Source organism: Lissotriton helveticus, chromosome 6, assembly GCF_964261635.1.
Source record: "Lissotriton helveticus chromosome 6, aLisHel1.1, whole genome shotgun sequence".
NCBI lineage: Eukaryota > Metazoa > Chordata > Amphibia > Caudata > Salamandridae > Lissotriton > Lissotriton helveticus.
This window is the reverse complement of record NC_136067.1, coordinates 2,054,219,964-2,054,240,408: the sequence shown is the minus strand read 5'-3', so window position 1 is coordinate 2,054,240,408 and position 20,445 is coordinate 2,054,219,964. Positions and strand designations below refer to the sequence as shown.

General features: G+C 47.7%; 1 protein-coding gene across 4 annotated transcripts in view; it reads right to left on the bottom strand.

Annotated features, from left to right (window-relative positions):
- The window catches only part of LOC144763994 (low density lipoprotein receptor adapter protein 1-A-like), a 266,279-nt gene that overhangs the window by 142,517 nt on the left and 103,317 nt on the right, over positions 1-20,445 (bottom strand). For all 4 annotated transcript variants that reach the window (XR_013596292.1, XR_013596291.1, XM_078650114.1 and 1 more), the window contains exon 2: positions 12,703-12,845. Coding sequence is in view for 2 of the 4 variants with exons in the window: in XM_078650114.1 (XP_078506240.1) it covers positions 12,703-12,845 (143 nt within the window). In the remaining 2 variants the exon portion in view is untranslated. The remainder of the gene's footprint in view (positions 1-12,702; positions 12,846-20,445) is intronic.

Genomic DNA, 20,445 nt, shown 5'->3' with positions numbered 1-20,445 from the left:
GCAGTTATGACACACGCGGCCGTGCACCACAATGCACCCAACTACCTCGCTCAAAAGTTGTCCATATCAGGAGGTTCAAGATCCAATAAAAGCTCAAAAAATCTACTCCTGAAACCCCGTAGATTCAGGAAAGAGAAAACTTACAAGCGCTCCTTCTCAGGAATGGCACCCAGGATCTGGAATGCGCTCCCGCCTGAAACTAGGCGTATCTCCTCCGCTGCACTCTTCAAGAAAGAGGTGAAAACCATCCTTCTGGCCAAGATCTCCTGAACCTTATAGGTGCTGGATCAGAGACTCTGCATTGCCTTGTATCAATGCTCACCTTGTCCTTTGGCACTATACCTCTACTTGATGGTGACACTACTACGCTACTTTCTTCCTACCGACCAATATATGAGACACATTGGGTCACTGATTCACCCTCCCGATGCCCCCACTCAGTGCGCTCTCTATACTAAAACACTGGTATAAGCCTGCCACACACCCAAGGTGTACCTGAACACCTCTGTAATGGGTTCAATGACTTGTGCCGTTATATTACCTGTTTACCTGACTGTATATTGATATGTTTTATGTATTTTATTATTATCCTTTCATGTTAGTGACTACTACATTGCTCCCATTACCTCTGTTCATTCCTACTGCCCCTACCCTGTCATTGTGAAGCGCTCTGATATCTGTAAGGATCTTGTTCGCTCTATATAAAACTTTGAATAAATAAATAAATAAAATAAATAAATAAATATCATTCAAAATACCTTTTCAACCAGTGCAAGATCATCACAAATCTTGTTTCTATACCAATTCAGTCATTTCATGGTGTACAGTGCAAGTGCACATTATAGTTTACTTGTCTTGGAGTTTTGACAAGTTATATCGAATTTCTCCCTGAAATTCATTTATATTTTTGTGAACATTTAGTTTTGGAGGAGAAAACTCGCAACAGCTAAATTTAGAACCAATAACTTTCGACCAGTTGAGCTGAGGGGGATCCTCCTTGGATAGAGTAGGTGTGCATTGCCCCGGCCCCCAGTAGACGAGGTAAGGTGCCTCCGATGCCCTCATCCATCGGGGCACTTGCCACGCCTCTCCAAAATCAGGTCACATCGCAGACGCCTCGACAACCTGAGTTTTCCACGAGCACAGCACAGCTTGAAATCCCAGCGTGGCTGGCCCAGAAAAGTCTCATTTAAAATGAAAAGAATGTTCAAACATTAAATTATTAACCCTGCTGCTAGGCTCCGAGCAGAAACAAGGCAGCTCCGTCCCTTTAGGCCCACGCTTTTACCAAATTACAGGTTAGAAACCAATGACCTGGAAGGGAACACAACGCGAGTCAGTGGTGGAGCTGGGACCGCGTGTTCTCCATTAGTTACGAATCTGTAAAACGCATCAGAGAGAAAGTGGGGTGAATGTGGGTGGGTGAGTGTGTCCGTCTGTCTGTCTAGGTGATGTGATGAGCAGTATCACAGGGGCTCCGGTGCAAAGCACTGGTGAAATGGTCAGACCAGGAGATGGTGTGGGGGAGGATAGATGAGGGGGGTTCTTGGCAAGATATATTTGGGTTAGATAATCACGCCACCTTGCATTCCCACCGTCCAGATAAACCAACATTTCAGGAGCAGCAAGCGGAAACTGTTTCTAGCAAGAGAGCTGGTAAAACTGAAAGAGACCGCTCAGGAGATGACACCCCCAGAGTCCTGTTCACACTCTGCACGAGAGGAAGCGAGCATGCACACCATCACAAAAGAGGAAAAAATACTACTCCTGCACAGGCTGATAACAATGAGGGCCACAAACGCGAGGCAAAAGCAAGATAAACAGATGGAGAGACGGAATAAGCAAAGAGGGGGTGCATTGGCTAGATAGAGAATGTCCAAATGAACTTTATAAGGAGATTGGCTTCTGAAGAGTGTGTGCTGACTGTTCAGAAGCCACACTCCATCCTTTACTCCTCTTCACTCGTAAAAGAATGACCATTCAGAACATGCATTGGTATCGTAGGGCGGCTGAAGACGACACAGGCTGGAGCTCTCATCAAATATCTGCAATCCCCTGGCAGGGAGCCCTCTACCCCAGCAAGAACACGGGGCAATTCGAGGGAAAGACACCCTGGGACACCACCAGACTGGGGAACAACTGTGCATAGCGCCACTAGGGAAGGTGAGCGGCTTTCTGGCCTCGCCACCCGGCTCCTCCTTAGGGTGGATAAAATATCAAGCCATGGCCCTATAAAATGTACAAGGAGCAATAGGTTTCCAGTGACAGCTTCCTTCATGCTCCTCTCTTCAAGCCCACCTTCCCTCACTCTGGGTACACAAAGGCCACAGTCTGTGTCCGCTCCAAGGGCCCTGGATACAAAGACCGCTCAGTTCCTCCCCTGTGCTGTGATCTGAAGGCTCAGGTTCAAGCCTATCAGGTTACACTCGGAGGCTTCGGATATTTCCCCCTAAGGTGACATTCCTGAAATATTGAAAATACCCGTAGTTTACTACAAAAAGAACATTCGCAGGTACTATAGGTCACTGGGTCTGAAAAGCTACTTCGTAGCAGACGTTGCTGATAAAGTTTCCCAACTTTACTGTATTGAGAGACCTTCATTTCCTGTGAACAATTTGAAGTAGAGAGACTCCCTGGAACGGATGAATGCTTTTGAAACCGTAGTCGGCGATCCTATTCATATGCGGGACACCTCTGAGACGGTCAGTGAATACCCCGATACCTTGAGCTTGGATGGGCCATTATATGGTGCATTTCTATATAATTTTCAACCAGTTGGCCACAGGTTTTTATTCCGCTTTGCTAAGAAGTGGGTTAGATCCGAGCAAACAGGAAATAATGACAACGTGGCAGCAGAACTCTGCACTTTTACTCTTAATCTTCATCATCAGATTGAAGAAAATAACTCAATCTTTGGAGGACACTGGAACTCTGGTACACTAGATAAAATTGCACCGCAAAGATGAATTAATGCTATCAGGTGTAAGCCTACTACCCTTTGTATTCAGATAAAATGAACATTGTCAAAAGGCACTCCAAGAGGTTTCAACGTCTTTGGAGGAAGGTAACTTCCCAATTGCTAAGAACCTTTATCATAAAGCAATCAACATCCTATAATTCTTCCTGGGCAGACTTTTATGCTTCTAGGATTACAAGAGCAAAACACTCCTTGAAATAACTCTTTCCCCTTTTAGAAAGCGTGCCTCCTTCTTTAGCCTCACATATTAAGACTTGCCCATCTCAGGTTCTTTTCAATAAATTGAGACAATACGGGCAGTTTTCATTCTTTGAGTAAACTGAATGTTATTTCTAGCATCACTTCATCCCAAGCTGGCATCCGTGTTTCGAGGCGATCTTTAACTGGCCCTGGTCTCTCGCGGAGTGGAATCCGACTACAGTGAAAACTGAGCAGGATTTCCTTTCCACCATTAAACTGGGCATGCCTTCCAATGTGTGCCCTCCCCGGATCTTGCATATGGTGGAAGAGGTTGTGTGACCTTATTTGCCAAACACCTGTAATATTTCTTTGTATTCCGCAGATGTCCCTTCATGCTGGAAACAAGCTCATGCCATTCCTCTTCCAAAGAGACAATCTGCAAACTTTCTAATTTTAGACCTATGGCTTGGCTTCCTCTTCAAGCTAAGACGATAGAGAAGCATGTGAATAATCAGCTTTCAGCCTATTTATAATCAAATCATCAGCTAGAGGACACTCAATATAGGTTTGGATCTGATCACAGTATTCAGACCGTGCTCCTGGCTCTTGTGGGTGATCGTAGAAACGTCTTGGACTAAGGCGGATAGGTCGCCACGGTTCTATTAGACCTCTCGACAGCCTAGGACATGGTCTTTCATTCCGTGCTTATTCACCATCTTGGAGGCTTGGGAGTCTGTGATCTTGCTCTGGGGTGGCTTAAGTCTTGTTTTTGGAGGACAGAGAAGCTGTGTCTATTTGCAGCTTTTTATCTCAGGAGTGCTCAGTCCCCATTTCTGGTGGTCTGGGGAGGTCCTTTGGATGTTTCCAGCGGACGATACACAGGTTAGCACTTCTATCGCAGATAACCTTGTTAACCACCAGTACTGTATTTCTGCTTGCATGTCAGCCATGGAATCATAGATTAGTTGCAATTTTGCACTCCAAAAAGGCGGCGATTTTGCTGCTGAGAGCTCAAACCTCTCTTTGGTCTTCTGGCCTAATGAACTTGGGAAATATGCCCAGCCCCCCCCCCCGACCTGCGTGAAGAAAGTAGAGATTTTACAGCACGCCAGTCTTACTTGTGGTGCGAAGATCTCGTGTGTCAAATCTAAATGTTTCGACCTACCTGATCTATTTATACAGTTTACCCTCTTCTTCCTGTCTCAGCCAGGAAAACGGTGGTTCAGTCCCTGATCACTTATTTTTTTATTTATTTTACTCATTTATAAAGCGCAGGTGAATCATCCCCAGGGGGATCTCTCGGCGCTTAGAGGAAAAGGTACTCATTGGGCGTGCACACCTAAAACAGCCAGATCTTTAAAAGTTTCTTTAAACTGGTTAGCTCACTGCAGGCCCTAATGTTCTGCGGCAGACTATTCCAGTGACTGGCAGCCAGATACGAGAAGCCTCTTCCCCCCCATCCTGGCCCTGTGTATTCTTTGGATGCACAGGAGATTTCCATTACTTGATCTTAGTTGTCGAGCCGGTTGGTACCGTATGAGTTTATTTCTAAGATAGGCAGGGCCTTTTCCCTGTAGTGATCTAAAGACCACACAGAGCATCTTAAAAATAGCTCGTTTCCTGACCGGGAGCCAGTGAAGCTGGCTCAACAGAGGGGCAGAAGGGGTCCGCGTCGGCTTGTTGAGAGAAAGGCGGGCTGCCGAGTTCGGTACCACCTGTAATTTAGATAGAAGATCTTCCCTTACTCCGACAAGCAATGAATTGCCGTAGTCAAGTCGACTCACCAGGAGTGACTGGATAAGAGTTTTTCTTGCTGAGAGGGGAATCCAGGGAAAGATCTTCCTAAGCATCTTCACTGTGCCGAAGCAGGAGCCTGACAGTGTCTTCACCTGCTCCTCCATTGATAGTTTGTTATCTATCCTAATGGCAAGGTTCTTCGCCCAATTCTTAGGGAAGGGGGCTTCACCCAGCTCAGCAGGCCACCACTCGGGAGACCAGATTGATTCTGCTTTCCCGAACAGGAGTTGAGCTGCAAAAAGTTCTTCCTCATCCAGCTCGCAATGCTAGACATGCAGTTTTTAAATTTCAATTGAGTTGACAAAATGTCATCCTCAATGGGGACAATTAGCTGCATGTCATCAGCATACGAGATGGTTTCAAATCCATGGCCTCTGATGATATCAGCCAGGGGAGTCACGTACACATTAAATAGGGTGGGACTCAGGACAGATCCATGAGGAACTCCCCTGTCCACCACTATAGTCTGTGACACGAAAGAATCCAGCTGGATGCTCTGGGTGCACTCGGATAGATAACTTTGTATCCATTTGAGAGCTCAGACATGAGTCCCTTGCTCACTTTGCCACTGGATTCAAGCAAGCCGGGCTGAAGACGGCTGGAATGCCAGAACCGGGTCCTCGGAAGCTTGTTTCCGGTCCAGGGAAGGCATGACTTGGCAGTTCGGGCTGGACTGTTCCCATGAGGCACAGGGTCAGACTGATTTGTATATAGCCATGTCTGAACTGGGGTGGCAGAGTGGGCTATAGAACGGTGATGGATCAAACCCAGATCTTTTGACTGGGTGTGAGTGTTTGATTGGTTCAGATGCTCCGTCCATCACCACCCCCTTTTGTACCGCTTTGGCCGCCATAAGTGTGGCAGGGTATGCTCAGACGTGAGTCCCTTGCTCACTTTGCCACTGGATTCAAGCAAGCCGGGCTGAAGACGGCTGGAATGCTAGAAACCGGTCCTCGGAAGCTTGTTTCCGGTCCAGGGAAGGCATGGCTTGGCAGTTCGGGCTGGACTGTTCTCATGAGGCACAGGGTCAGACTGATTTGCATATAGCCATGTCTGAACTGGGGTGGCAGAGTGGGCTAAAGAACGGTGATGGATCAAACCCAGATCTCTTGACTGGGTGTGAGTGTTTGATTGGTTCAGATGCTCCGTCCATCACCACTCCCTTTTGTACCGCTCTGATGATATCAGCCAGGGTGGTCACGTACACATTAAATAGGGTGGGACTCAGGATAGATCCATGAGGAACTCCCCTGTCCACCACTATAGTCTGTGACACGAAAGAATCCAGCTGGATGCTCTGGGTGCACTCGGATAGATAACTTTGTATCCATTTGAGAGCCAGGCCCTTGACACCAATCCCTCCCAGTCTGTCAAGCAGCATCTTATGAGAGATGGTGTCAAAAGCTGCCGAAAGATCAAGGAGGACTAGGATCACTGGGGTCCCTCTATCCAATGTCAGCCTTATAGTGTCCGTAACCTCCAACAATGCAGCCTCCGTGCTATGGGAGGCACGGAAGCCGGACTGGGAAGGGTCCAGAAGGTTGTTTTCGATTTATCTTATGGGAATTTGCTATATCGGGGCCTCACAGTTTATTTGCATAACAGGCTGCAGACTAATCAAATTCCACTTTTGGACTGGCTTCCAGTCTCTAAAAGATGTGCCTCAAAAGCCCTGTGCTTTGTTTACAAAGGAGGGAGTTATCTATTTAACAACAAAAATATGTTGCAACAGACCGGTTCATGCTCTTTGCTCCTTTTTGCCCACTCGTCTACTTGTTCCAATGATCAAAACCGGCCTTATTGGAGCCTGTTGATTTTCCAGAGCAGCCAAAGTCCAGGATTCTCTGCCTGAGTCTCTTAGATTTGCACCTACTTATCTTTTTTTTTTTTTTACTTTGAAAGCGTGGCTGGTGATAGCATAACTCGTTCTTGCTGTAGGCATTTAAGACAAAAGCCGGCTCAAGTTAGCCTGTTAACGATTGTGGCACGACCACTTCCTCTCGGTCCTCCCAGCGCCAAGATGACCCATCCTTGGGGTAGAGGTAGCATCCAATGTCCTAAAGCAGATAGTCATTCAAGGTCACTTCAATGAAACTCATGACATTGCGGAAGTGAACTTTGCTATGGCGTTTTACCATACCCGGACAACTGGAAGAAGACATTGTACTAAGAGGGAGCAAAAAGGCTCAACAGAAACTGTTAATTTGGTTAATATTAAGATTAATATTGGACCCTTCCCCTTGCAGCTCCCAATGCTGCTTCAAAGCCCTAAGCGTTTGTCAAAACTCTTATGAATAATTAAATCAGTCGACTGAGGACCCTGGCATAAAACTACACATGGTTATAAGCAAATGACAAAGCGGATTTAAACAAAAACGGGTTTGAACTTTAACTAGGTCAATTTTGGCAGGTGTAAAACGGATAACGCAGTTACTTGACATGCAAAGCTAAATTAGAGCTTTGTGGACAGAAACCTTTGGAATCAACAAGTAAAACTCATTAGACTTTACAGTACACCAAGATCAGTCTGGTCTACGATCAGGAGGCAGCTCTCAATATCGGTGAAGAAAAGCTAGGTCACTCGCCCGAAACCTCTTATTCAGTGCGTTATTGAGATGAGCCTGTCAGAGAACACATCCCATCCTGAGCTCAATAGGACAGCATTCTAGACTGGATCAGGATAGTAATACTGCCATTCCCCTGGAAAGCGTGCAGTGGAGATAGGCTTAGCGACGATCTAGAGTGTTTGTGCAGAAGAGACAAAGAACATGCTGTGACTTAATAAGAAGGTAGATACAGTAAGAAGTAAATCAATGTTGAGATGGAGGAACCTGCAGAGACAGAAAGCTGAAGGTGGGTGGTTGACTAGATATCAATGCATATAGGAAGTGCTGAAGGCTGGACACTTTTCTGCCAGATTATTTGACTCGAGTCTGCTATTCTCAAAACTATTCTCAGAGCCACACGCACTAAGGACTGTATACGTCTTGAACTTATCTGGGCTAGCATGGTTGACTGCTGAGATTCTGTTTTTTGTCTTAATTCTTTTATTCAACATGCCTTTTTTTATTTTATCGAGGTTGTTTTTATCAGTGGCATTCTATAATCTCAATGTGATTTTTTGTGAAAAAATATGTAATTCAAATAAAAAATAAAAGAGAGAGAGAGAGAGCGAGAGCGAGAGAGAGAGCGAGAGCGAGAGCGAGAGGGAGAGAGAAAGAGAGGGAGAGGGAGGGAGAGGGAGAGAGGGGGAGAGGGAGAGAGGGGGAGCGAGAGAGAGCGGCACAAAATAGAGCGGTATGGGAAGAGGCAGGAGAAGAAAACATGGCACTGAGGTGAGGGGGAAGCAAGACAGAGCGTAGGTGGTGAGGGTTTCCGCTGGGAATCAACAAACGAGGGAGAGAGCAAGACAAAACATGCACTAGCATGAAAAAGAACAACTAAAAGAAATTTGGGAAGTCAATCTGTGGAATGATTAAAGTTATCCAGATGCTAAAGAAGTTATGATCCAACGGAGGGACGAACGCAACAAGAAAAAGAGCCATCGAATAAGACGCAAGCAAATGAGACTGATTGACAAGAAGCCAATCAATGATAAGGTAATGGGATAAACCCGAAGTCCAATGCAGGTAGTCGTACTGTCCACAGTAGGTCTTCAGCAACAGACAGCTAAAGGTTGTCTGTAGAGAAGACCTAACAAGCATTGGAAATGCAATAGGTCTCGCATTAGGAAAGTTTGAGCGATTGGTATTGTAAATGACACTTTTTTTTATTTATGTGTTGGTTTTGAAAATAGCAAAATTAATAGCTTTGTCAGTTACAATGTCAATAGTTTTAACTTTCGCAAATGTGACACCTATAGCATTTGTAATGCAATGTGTGTTGTATTTACTTGACTGAGATGTATTGATATTACAAATAACAATGGCTTTTCATTTTGTAAATAATGTGGTGGTGGATGTGGTGGAGGATGTGGTGGTGGATGTGGTGGAGGATGTGGCGGTGGATGTCATGGTGGATGTGGAGGTGATGGTGGATGTGGTGGTGGATGTGGTGGTGGATGTGGTGGTGATGGTGGATGTGGTGGTGGATGTGGTGGTGGATGTGGTGGTGGATGTGGTGGTGGATGCGGTGGATGTGGTGTGGATGCGGTGGATGTGGTGATGGTGGATGTGGTGGTGGTGGTGGATGTAGTGGTGGTGGGTGTGGTGGATGTGGTGGTGAATGTGGCGGTGGATGTGGCGGATGTGGCGGTGGATGTGGCGGTGGATGTGGAGGTGGATGTGGAGGTGGATGTGGAGGTGGATGTGGAGGTGGAGGTGGAGGTGGATGTGGAGGTGGATGTGGAGGTGGATGTGGAGGTGGATGTGGAGGTGGAGGTGGAGGTGGTGGTGGATGTGGTGGTGGATGCGGTGGATGTGGTGGTGGTGGATGTGGTGGTGGATGTGGTGGATGTGGTGGTGGATGTGGTGGTGGATGTGGTGGTGGATGTGGTGGTGGATGTGGTGGTGGATGTGGTGGTGGATGCGGTGGTGGATGCGGTGGTGGAGGTGATGGTGGATGCGGTGGTGGATGCGGTGGTGGTGGTGGATGTGGTGGTGGATGTGGTGGTGGTGGGTGTGGTGGATGTGGTGGTGGTGGGAGTGGTGGATGTGGCGGTGGATGTGGCGGTGGATGTGATGGTGGATGTGGTGGTGGATGTGGTGGTGGATGTGGAGGTGGATGTGGTGGTGGATGTGGAGGTGGATGTGGAGGTGATGGTGGGTTGTGGCGCTCAGCAGCAGCAGACAATTGCTATCTGATAATAGCACCAGCACGTTTCCTTTCAAATTAAGCAGTAGAAAAACACTGCAATTAATACAGTTTACATTTTTAGCTTATATGCTCTTTGTTCTGCTAATTTAAAAAAAAAAAAACAGGCTTAAAAAACAGGGATTCCTAAAATGTTGGCAGGGAGGCAGCCTGCATCCTGAATCTAGGCCGAATGAATGTTACTTCATTGTTTGACTGAAATAAAAAAGCTCAACTATAATCAACTCCTAGTCATCGCTGCAACAACATTCTGCCAGCTAAGCAAGCTGAGGAAGAAGGGATGCAACCACTGCAAATGTATAACAAGCTGGCTAATTTGAAGAAGGTCATGCAGCGCTGGTAGTGGAGCAGATGGTCCTGTTTATGACCTGCAGAGTGCGTGTGAAGTGGGCGCGGATGAAGTGGCTGGGGGTGAGGGGGTGTGCAGCCTGGTGTGCTGAAGCCTGGCAGCAGAGGCGGCGCGCGCGAAAGAAGTGGCCCCAAGGTAAATGCCCGGTGGAATGAAAGGCCTGTGCTCATACAAACCGGAGTGGGTTTAAAGGCATTGCTGTCCTCAAAAGTGTAAACAAGGTTTTACCGTCAGAGAACGCCACAGTAAAGCATTAACACAGAAAGTGTGGTCAGGGATGTTAACACCACAGAGCTTAAACGGCTTCATGGCGTTCATCACTGGGGACTGAATCATAAACATACTGTAGCCTGGGCAAGAAGAGCATCACAGAAATAGGACTTGAATCTTCATTCAGCATCAGACACCTCTATTGCTTCATGACGGACACAAACCAGTTAGCGCTGTTTACGGAGTGAGCGAGCCAAAAGATATCTTCATAAGAATGTGCATTTTTTCCAAACCTCAGAAGAGCCCTTAGTTCCCATACCAAAGGAGTAGCTTGCAAGGAGTAAACACAAATAAAGTCGTACAGCAGCCCAATTATATATCGACTTACGGTTGGCATGCAGGCTTTATCACAAATTGTTTGACAAACCATTTGGCAGTGGTTAACTTCCAATAGCTCTACCTAGAAGATTATTGAAGCATCATCCTCGGTAACAGTAAATTATGTTATAATGATTCCTGCAAAAATGACATGGGGGGGATCGGATAAGCGGGACAAGATGGGCAAGAAAAATAAAGCATGACGAGAAGTCCAGTGAAAAGTAGTAACACAGAAACCCGGGAAACTGAAAGCACGGCCGGCTGGCCGTGAAAGCCTTTGAACCGGCATGAAACTGAAAGCACGGCCGGCCGGCCGTGAAAACCCTTCGATCCGGCAGGGGGTGGAGCGGCACCAAGCTGGGCAACAGATGGCTGGCGATTTGATGCTGTGCCCGCGCATTTTAGGTCAATGCGCTTGCGCATTGACCTAAAAGCGCACGGGCACAGCATCAAATCGCCAGTCTAGGTAAGGTCTGTTTAAGCCCCTATAGTCTCGCTCCGCTCAATGCGCATGCGCATTGAGAGGCGAGACCTAAAAAGGAGTTATTGTTATAACTGTCACTGGAGGGACGAAGCTCCAATGTCTGTGGCCAGTGATTCCAGCACAAAGGTTTCAACAGGCCTGCAGACCACTGCCTGCATTCCAGAGGCACCGAAAGAGACCCCGTGTCCTAACCCAAGAGCCGGTGCAGCCCATCGACACACCACAACCACTGGCCAGTAGGCTGATGATGCACTGGTGTACAAAACTGAGGAAAAGGAGCAAGAACCACAGAACTCCCCGCACTGCATCACCAGGAGATGTAGGGTTACATGCAGACTCTCGGTCCCCATCAAAACTCGATTAATATGGAAAGGAATACATTAATTTGTGAGTTTTACTTGGAGTGAACCAAGTGTGAAACCACAGGAAAACCGCCATTAAATTATCTGATTAAAGGCTACTTATCCCAAAGTCTTCAACTCAGGGCAGATGTCACTGAATAGTAAGTGTGTGTTCTGGAGAAAATGAGCTATTTGTGAGAAGGAAGAAGCTAAAAGGGTGATTGGAAACAAACGAGTCATAAGCAGGAACTAAGAATCAAGTACATTTGTGGCAACGTGAAACAGGAAGTGGAGCGGCCCTCAAGTGGTTTCAGCATGTGAGAATTTCAAAGAACCCCAAGGCCCACAAGGTATACATTGCGCTGAGACAGTCGAAGGAGGAAAAAGACTGAATATGCAACATGGCCCTCACTGAAACAAAAGATGGAGGCAAATGGCTCGCGTCAGCAGTCCCTGCATGGAAGCCAAACGCTACATCTTGTCTGAGTGTGAATCTCCGTATTCTAAGTGGGTACATCTGGACAGACTGCCACTCTCTGCTCAACATCAGTGAGATTTCAGCTGTTAAGTTACAAGGCTTTTCACCAATGTCTACGACCACACGGAGATGTCGGTGACAGACCCCCACGAGGTCCTTCTCTGGTGTCTGGGCTCCAAACACGACTCACTGTCATGTAATAAGCGTGTGAAGATGAACCAGAGGGCTATCCTCGACTGCGAGGCTAAACTGTAGGCCGCAGAGCACCATCAGAAAGCAACTTGGACAAGTTACTCCACACATGAGAAGATGATGAACAAACCTGAACGAATGGTGGTTGAGCGGCGCTTTCATTCAGTCATCATCGCTTGGATTTGTTCCCGGGAATTTGTTTGAGAGACAGATTTAGACAGGAAGTTTCCTATTAGACTTCAGCTTATATAGTTACCATCAGCAGCAAACACGAATTTAAATATTGGGAGTGGAATCAAAAGCCAGAGTTTACAGAGTTAGGATAAACTGGGATACTGACAGATGAGCGTCTCAACCACGACCCTCCCCAGTCAAAGGGGTAAAACCCATTCAAATATGGAGTCATTTGGATTCGACCAGGATTACACATGTTCTGCAGATTCGACTTCAAGCAGGCGCGTCTTCAGTGCCAACTCCCTGAATGAAATACTGAAGGATTCTTACCATGGAGATGATGCGTCTGATGGCCGCTGCCGCCATGTCTTCCCCTTTGGGCTTCTCCACTAGCGTCATCCCCAGGTACTTCAGGTTAAACACCATCCCCTCCAGCAAGGTCTCCTTAGTGTCTGTCCAGTTTTCTGGGAGCTCTACAGAAAACAAAAAAACAACTGACTTACTTTGCACCAGCACCATTATCAACATTGAACATCAAAGATTGTGTCCTACTGGATACGAGAAGCTGTTGCACCGACAGCTTCTCCTTCTGGAGATGTATACCTTCCGCAACTGAACATCAGAAAGTGGGGGCACAGATTTCCTCCGAAGACCTTGTAAAGCCAGTGTAAGGCCAACAGTCAGCAGAAAAGGGCTCTCAGGATAATACCAGAGGCATGTGTTTACAGGTTCGGCGAAGATGCATGCTCATCTTTGGCTATACAACAGTGGGGTATCTAGAATTACAAGTCCTTCAGCAACTTGTCTTTGGCAAACCACTCTGGAATCAGTTTTTGGGCATCCAATGGAAAGCGCCAAGGCATGCGAGCGCTCCATTTCTTAAAAAAACTTATTCAAGGAACATGACTTTGCCTGCTTCTGAGTGCATAAGAATATCGTCTTTGTTTAGCAAAGACCTAACCAAATGCAGCGTTGTACTGGCTCAAAAGCACGCATACCGTCAACAACTGATCTGAGAGAGCTGGCTTGTGAACTGGTACTGCATCAGTATGGACTGCTCTTTAAAGAGGTGAGTCTTCTAAAATGTCCTAAACTGCAGCAGGATTGGGTGGTCCTGATCAATAAGGGGATATTGTCTCAGATCGTGAGTGTGTAGGTGGGAAGGGCACATCTTTTTAACATTTGTCTCTCGTCTGATGGTGTCCTGCTTTCCAGTGTGATGTGACCACCAAAGATTCTGATCTGGTCAGCCTGACAGGACAGACTTGGTCTAATTTAGTGCAAAGCTTTACTAATAATTGTTAACTAACCAGCACCCTGTGTCTCAACTGGGATGGCTACAGTGGAAGAAGGGTTAGAACCCCAAGGTCCTGCCATCTAAAGGCCAATAGTCAGTCACCTGTGAAAACAACGGTGCTACCATGACATTTTGTATTCTACTGTCACATTTACATAGCTGTTACTATCCCTCTGTGGGGCGCTGAAGAGCCCGCCTACATGGGTAGCAGGCTACAACATGTAGGGTGTGTGGTTGGAAGGGTGTTGCCTTTGCACAATGGCCACCGAGGTGTGGGTATTGTGTTATGGCAAGCTCGAAAAATATCAAAATGGTACAAGTCCTGCAGGACTAGTACCTTGAAAAATCTCCTCGACCTAATTGCAACCTACTGGACCTCAGTCTCGGAAAGCGGAGCAAATGTGACAAGATAACAAGATTTAAAGGCATCTTTATTGCTCATTAACTTTGTGAGCAATACAATGCCTTTGAATCTTGTTATCTTGTCACATTTGCTCCGTTTTCAGAGACAGGGGATAAAAGTTAGTTTGTCTTCCTACTCGCCAGAAAGGGCGAGTAAGACCTAAAAACAACTCGCCCGTGTTCAATTTAGCTCGCATATGCGAGCGGTCGAGTGGATTTTTGAGCACTGTATGGGATGCGGCAATTAGCAGTATGATGGATGATGAAGTGAGAGGGATGGACATGCAGCTTATGTTTATCAGTAGGCTCGCAGCTTTGAATTGCTCTGCGGGTTCCTTTATGGCATTTCTTTTGATCATAGTCCACTTAGCTGGTTAGTGACCTGGGTTGTCCATTCTAAGATTTTCAGTTTAACTTTTTTGGTCCTGACCAGGCATGGGTTGGGAGGGGAGATGGTGGGGAGATCTGTTGGGATGGACTTTGTTACTATCCTCCCATATATGCTTGCCATCGTGAGATGTCAATATGTGGTAAAGGCATGCAGCTGGTTGGGACTTCATCTCAGTAGAACCCAGCCTCAACATGGCATGTCCAGTGGTACATCTCAATAGGCAGCAGCGTAAATGTGGTACCTATTGAGATGTAGCACATCTCAACAGATACCAGCCCAAGCGAGGCGTCAGATATCATGTACCTGAAGAGGCGTAAGGTCCATTAGCATGTCAAGGTGCAACTACAGGTTGTTAAACACACATATAAAGAAGCGGAGACAACAATGTTCTGAACTGCATACACATAGAGTTCTATAGACTACTTAAGTGGTGCTCCATTGCTTCCCAGCTAGGTTTGGGCGCCACAAATACCAATATCCATTTTCGATCTGCGGCAGTTTTTTTTTTCCAAACACATGGTCCAGCTCCGGTACCGTACTTTATTGATTAGGTGTGGGGAGCTATGATCCTGGAAAGAAGCGCCATCATCATGATATCTATACTCCTCTGTAGTTGGGCTATTTTGGCTTTGCCAATGCTTATTACTTTTGAGTTCTGCATCAGCTTTACACCATTCACACAGTGACCCGAATGCTTAAATACTGCAGAATATCAAATTATAGTGGTTAAGATACCTTGGAATGGGTTGTTCCATCTGTTGCATCTAAGTGCTTTCTGGTTCAGGCCCAATATTAGTGGCAGTCATTAATTTCTTTATAATCATCGACTTGTGACGCATCAAGTCGACGATTATAAAGAAAATATGGCAGAACTCGACTATTATAAGTTATTACATTCAAGTTCTGACGGCACAATGCCTGCTGGCATCAGGTGAGGTGAAGGGCAGCTCAAGGCACGGAACATTATTGAAGCAGCTGTTTAAAGCAACGAAAGTGGATTTTCTTTCAGCTGCTCTATTTTTTAGCTTTCAATGACAAGCAGAGAGAACATGTTTACTTTTGCACTCCTTAGATAGAAAACAGCTAGAATGTTTCTGCATGTTTCTATACATTCCGAACTAGTGTACCTTTATTTTATTTTTAACTGGCTTCTATGGAACGGTTTTCAAAATGTGTTTGCAACAAATAACTAACAGGTTTTTGAAGTGTTTAATTTTGACCTAGAGGTTTTATTGTTATTCTTCATGTTTGCAAACTGTAAACCAAAGTCTGAGGTGAGTGCCACTCTTAAGCCAAGCATGAGGTGTGTGCTACTCCAAAGACTAGCCTGAGGTAAGTGCAACTCCAAAGCCAATTCTGAGGGAGGTGAATGCCACTCAAAAGACAAGCACAATGTGGATGCCACTCAAAACCTAAGCCAGAAGTGAGTGTCATGCCCAAAGTGAGTGTCGCTCTAAACCTAAGCCCAAAGTGAGTGCCGCTCCAAACCTAAGCTCGAAGTGAGTGCCGCTCCAAACCTAAGCTCGAAGTGAGTGCCGCTCTAAACCTAAGCTCGAAGAGAGTGCCACTCTAAACCTAAGCCTAAAGTGAGTGCCACTCTAAAGCTAAATCCTATGTGAGTACAACGCTAAAGCCAAGTCTCAGGTGAGTGCTACTTTAAATCCAAGTCTGAGGTGAGTGTCTCTCTAAACCCAAAGTCTAAAGTGAGTGTCTCTCTAAACCGAAGTCTGAGGTGAGTGCAACTCTAAAACCAAGTCTCAGACGAGTGCCACTCTGCCAAACTTGAACAACAACTAGTCATGACTAGATGTCTTAGGAGTGGAGAAGGAGGCAAGATGTGAGGTTACAATCCTAGGACTTGGATTTGGGGAGTGAAGGAGGGAAAGAGGCCATGGGCTTTAGAAGCAAAGCCTTTCATGACCTCTGGGTGCCTCTAAAGCAGAGACATGATTTGTAATTGAAAACTGTGTCTGAGGATGAAGTAGAGGTGAACAAGCCACTGAGTCCACGAGCCAGGCTCGAATATTTCAAAACTCATGTTTAACAAGCATTGCCAAAGCCAGTATGTCTCGCCTTTGCAAGAGCAGTTGGTTTTGTCAATATGTTTTAGCCATGTTGTACACTAATGTGGCTGCTGTTCAGCACGGCTTAAAGTTAGTGGCGTAGAGAAGAGTGGTGTGGTAGTGTGGAATGGTAAAGAGTGGCGTAGAGTGTCATACAGTTGAGAGGCATAGAGTGTCGTGTATAGGAGTGGCAGAGTGGAGTCGCATAGAGTGGAGTGGACTGGTGTACAGTGCATTGGTGTAGAGTGTTGGAGAGTATTGTGGCGTAGAGTGCAGTGGTAAAGAGTGCAGCGGCATAGAATTCAGCAGCATACAATGCAGTATCGTAGAATGCAGTGGCATAGATTAGTGTGTTGCATAGTGGACTGTAGATATGTAGAGTGCAGTGGTGCATAGTAGAGTGGCATTGAGTGCAGTGACAGACTACAGTGGCACAGAGTGCAGCTGTGTAGAGTAGCATAAAGTAGCAGTGAACCAGAGTAGTGCAGAGTAGAGTTGAATATAGTGCAGTGGTGTAGAGTATAGTGGAGTGGCGTTGAAGGCTGTGGCACAGAGTGCAGTGCTGCAGAGAGCAGTAGTGTAGAGTAGAGTTGCGTAGAGTGCAATGGTTTAGAGTGGAGTAGAGTGCATTGGCGTAGAATGCAGTGGTGTGGAGAGCAGTAGAGTAAAGTGTCAGAGTGCAGTGGCATACAGTATGGTGTTTCAGAGTAGAGAGAAGTGACAGAGTGGAGTGGTGCAGGGTAGAGCGGCATAGAGTAACTGCGTACAGCGGTGTAGAGTGCAGTGGTGTAAGCTAGCTTAGAGTAACGTACAGTGGATTGGCATAGAGCGGAAGAGAGTGGAGTGGTACAGAGTAGGGTTAATTGGCATAGAGGGTATCTGCATAGAGTGCAGTGGAGTAGAGTGGAGTTGTGCAGAGTAGAGTGAAGTGGCCTACACTGGAGTAGGGTAGAGGAGAGAGGCATAGAGTGCAGTTGCGTAAAGTGGAGTGGTGCAGAGTGGAGTAGCGTGCAGTGGCACAGAGTGGAGTGGAGTGGTGCAGAGTGCTGTGGAGCGGTGCAGAGTGCTGTGGAGCGGTGCAGAGTGCTGTGGAGCGGTGCAGAGTGCTGTGGAGCGGTGCAGAGTTCAGTGGAGCGGTGCAGAGTTCAGTGGAGCGGTGCAGAGTTCAGTGGAGCGGTGCAGAGTTCAGTGGAGCGGTGCAGAGTGCTGTGGAGCGGTGCAGAGTGCTGTGGAGCGGTGCAGAGTTCAGTGGAGCGGTGCAGAGTTCAGTGGAGCGGTGCAGAGTTCAGTGGAGCGGTGCAGAGTTCAGTGGAGCGGTGCAGAGTTCAGTGGAGCGGTGCAGAGTTCAGTGGAGCGGTGCAGAGTTCAGTGGAGCAGTGCAGAGTGCTGTGGAGCGGTGCAGAGTTCAGTGGAGCGGTGCAGAGTTCAGTGGAGCGGTGCAGAGTGCTGTGGAGCGGTGCAGAGTGCTGTGGAGCGGTGCAGAGTTCAGTGGAGCGGTGCAGAGTGCTGTGGAGCGGTGCAGAGTGCTGTGGAGCGGTGCAGAGTTCAGTGGAGCGGTGCAGAGTTCAGTGGAGCGGTGCAGAGTTCAGTGGAGCGGTGCAGAGTGCTGTGGAGCGGTGCAGAGTTCAGTGGAGCGGTGCAGAGTTCAGTGGAGCGGTGCAGAGTTCAGTGGAGCGGTGCAGAGTTCAGTGGAGCGGTGCAGAGTTCAGTGGAGCGGTGCAGAGTTCAGTGGAGCGGTGCAGAGTTCAGTGGAGCGGTGCAGAGTTCAGTGGAGCGGTGCAGAGTGCTGTGGAGCGGTGCAGAGTTCAGTGGAGCGGTGCAGAGTTCAGTGGAGCGGTGCAGAGTTCAGTGGAGCGGTGCAGAGTTCAGTGGAGCGGTGCAGAGTTCAGTGGAGCGGTGCAGAGTGCTGTGGAGCGGTGCAGAGTTCAGTGGAGCGGTGCAGAGTTCAGTGGAGCGGTGCAGAGTTCAGTGGAGCGGAGCAGAGTTCAGTGGAGCGGTGCAGAGTTCAGTGGAGCGGTGCAGAGTTCAGTGGAGCGGTGCAGAGTTCAGTGGAGCGGTGCAGAGTGCTGTGGAGCGGTGCAGAGTGCTGTGGAGCGGTGCAGAGTTCAGTGGAGCGGTGCAGAGTTCAGTGGAGCGGTGCAGAGTTCAGTGGAGCGGTGCAGAGTTCAGTGGAGCGGTGCAGAGTTCAGTGGAGCGGTGCAGAGTTCAGTGGAGCGGTGCAGAGTTCAGTGGAGCGGTGCAGAGCTGAGTGGCATAGAGTGGAGTATGCATAACGTGGTAGCACAATGCTATTCCAGACAACCCATTATCAATTGGAATGACCATTACATTTGCACAGACACACCGTTTTACTAATAAAACTATTCGGCGCACAAACAATAATGTGTGGAAATTGCATCACATAGTGTATCGATTTGTTTTGATCATAGTAATGTATTTGTTTACAACACACTTCAGAATTACCTAAAAAATGGCTTCATTTAGGCTTGGCTAACTATGAAATGCATGCACAGTTCATGTAAATGTTGTGTGCTAGAAAGAAATATCCAGCAGCAAAAGTGTCTCACTTTGAAGTCAAAGAAAGGAAAGTAAACACCAAGCTTCCTTGTAAGACAGAGCCTGACTTTTGACCTGTGCATTTGTTGCATGATTTAAGTGCCATATGTTTCCATGGCTCGGCTTCTGCGCGGGCTCGGAGAGCCAGATCGGCTTTCCCCGCTCATGGGCCGGCGCCCCGTCCAGCATGAAGCAGTCCATTCTGAGAGAAGGCGGTTCACAACAGATCAGAGCCCGGGTCGGGGGTGGGCATCATGCGGTGCCAGCGGCTCAGCTCACTCCATGCCCACGTCAGAGCTGGTAATGCGGCCAGTCATGGCGGCCCGGCTCTGGCATCCGTGCCACATACATTGAAAGAGGGCGAGAGGCAGAAAGGCCGAGCTCAGGCCGCACTCCTTCCCCAGCTCAGCCCAAACCCCACTTTCCTAGCATCATTATGGGGGATTGGTTACTTGGGTGCCCTGCTGCCCAGTACTCCACGGGTCATTAGTAGTAATGGGGTAACCCAGTAACCCTCAGAACCTGAGTGTGAAAGCTAAACAAAAACAATGGTTCTGTCGGGAGTCACAATCAATTTGAAAAACTGTACTTAATCCATATATGTATTAAGTACAGTTTTTCAAATTGATTGTTACTCCCGTACTCCAAGGGTGGCATCGCCCATGCCCCGCCCGTGCCAGCCGCTTCACCAGATCACCCCATCACTGACCCAGAGGGCCTCCGAGGAGCAGGGCCGGCTGAATACGAACACTGAACGGAGGAAGATAAAAAGAACAAAGCGCGAGCAGATGGAGAGACGTGAAGAAGAAAGAAGGCACGTGGGGATGGAAGAGACATGGATGAAAGGAGGGGCTCCCAGCAGGCTCTGCACTGGCAGCCGCCGAGGGAGCCGTCTGCGGCGGGAGGATGACAGCGGCTAATCCTATCATCCTGTTATGAGGGATTATACGGATACGGAGAGCCTCCCACACAGAGCCGACACATCTGAGGAGCACTGGCGGCCGGTGCAGCGGCGCCATCATCAGTTACTATTACCCTCAGTGCTCTCCTTCTCCGGAATGCTCTACCCTCAGTGCTCTCCTTCTCCGGAATGCTCTACCCTCAGTGCTCTCCTTCTCCGGAATGCTCTACCCTCAGTGCTCTCCTTCTCCGGAATGCTCTACCCTCAGTGCTCTCCTTCTCCGGAATGCTCTACCCTCAGTGCTCTCCCTCTCCGGAATGCTCTACCCTCAGTGCTCTCCTTCTCCGGAATGCTCTACCCTCAATGCTCTCGTTCTCTGGAATGCTCTACCCTCAGTGCTCTCCTTCTCAGGAATGCTCTACCCTCAGTGCTCTCCTTCTCCGGAATGCTCTACCCTCAGTGC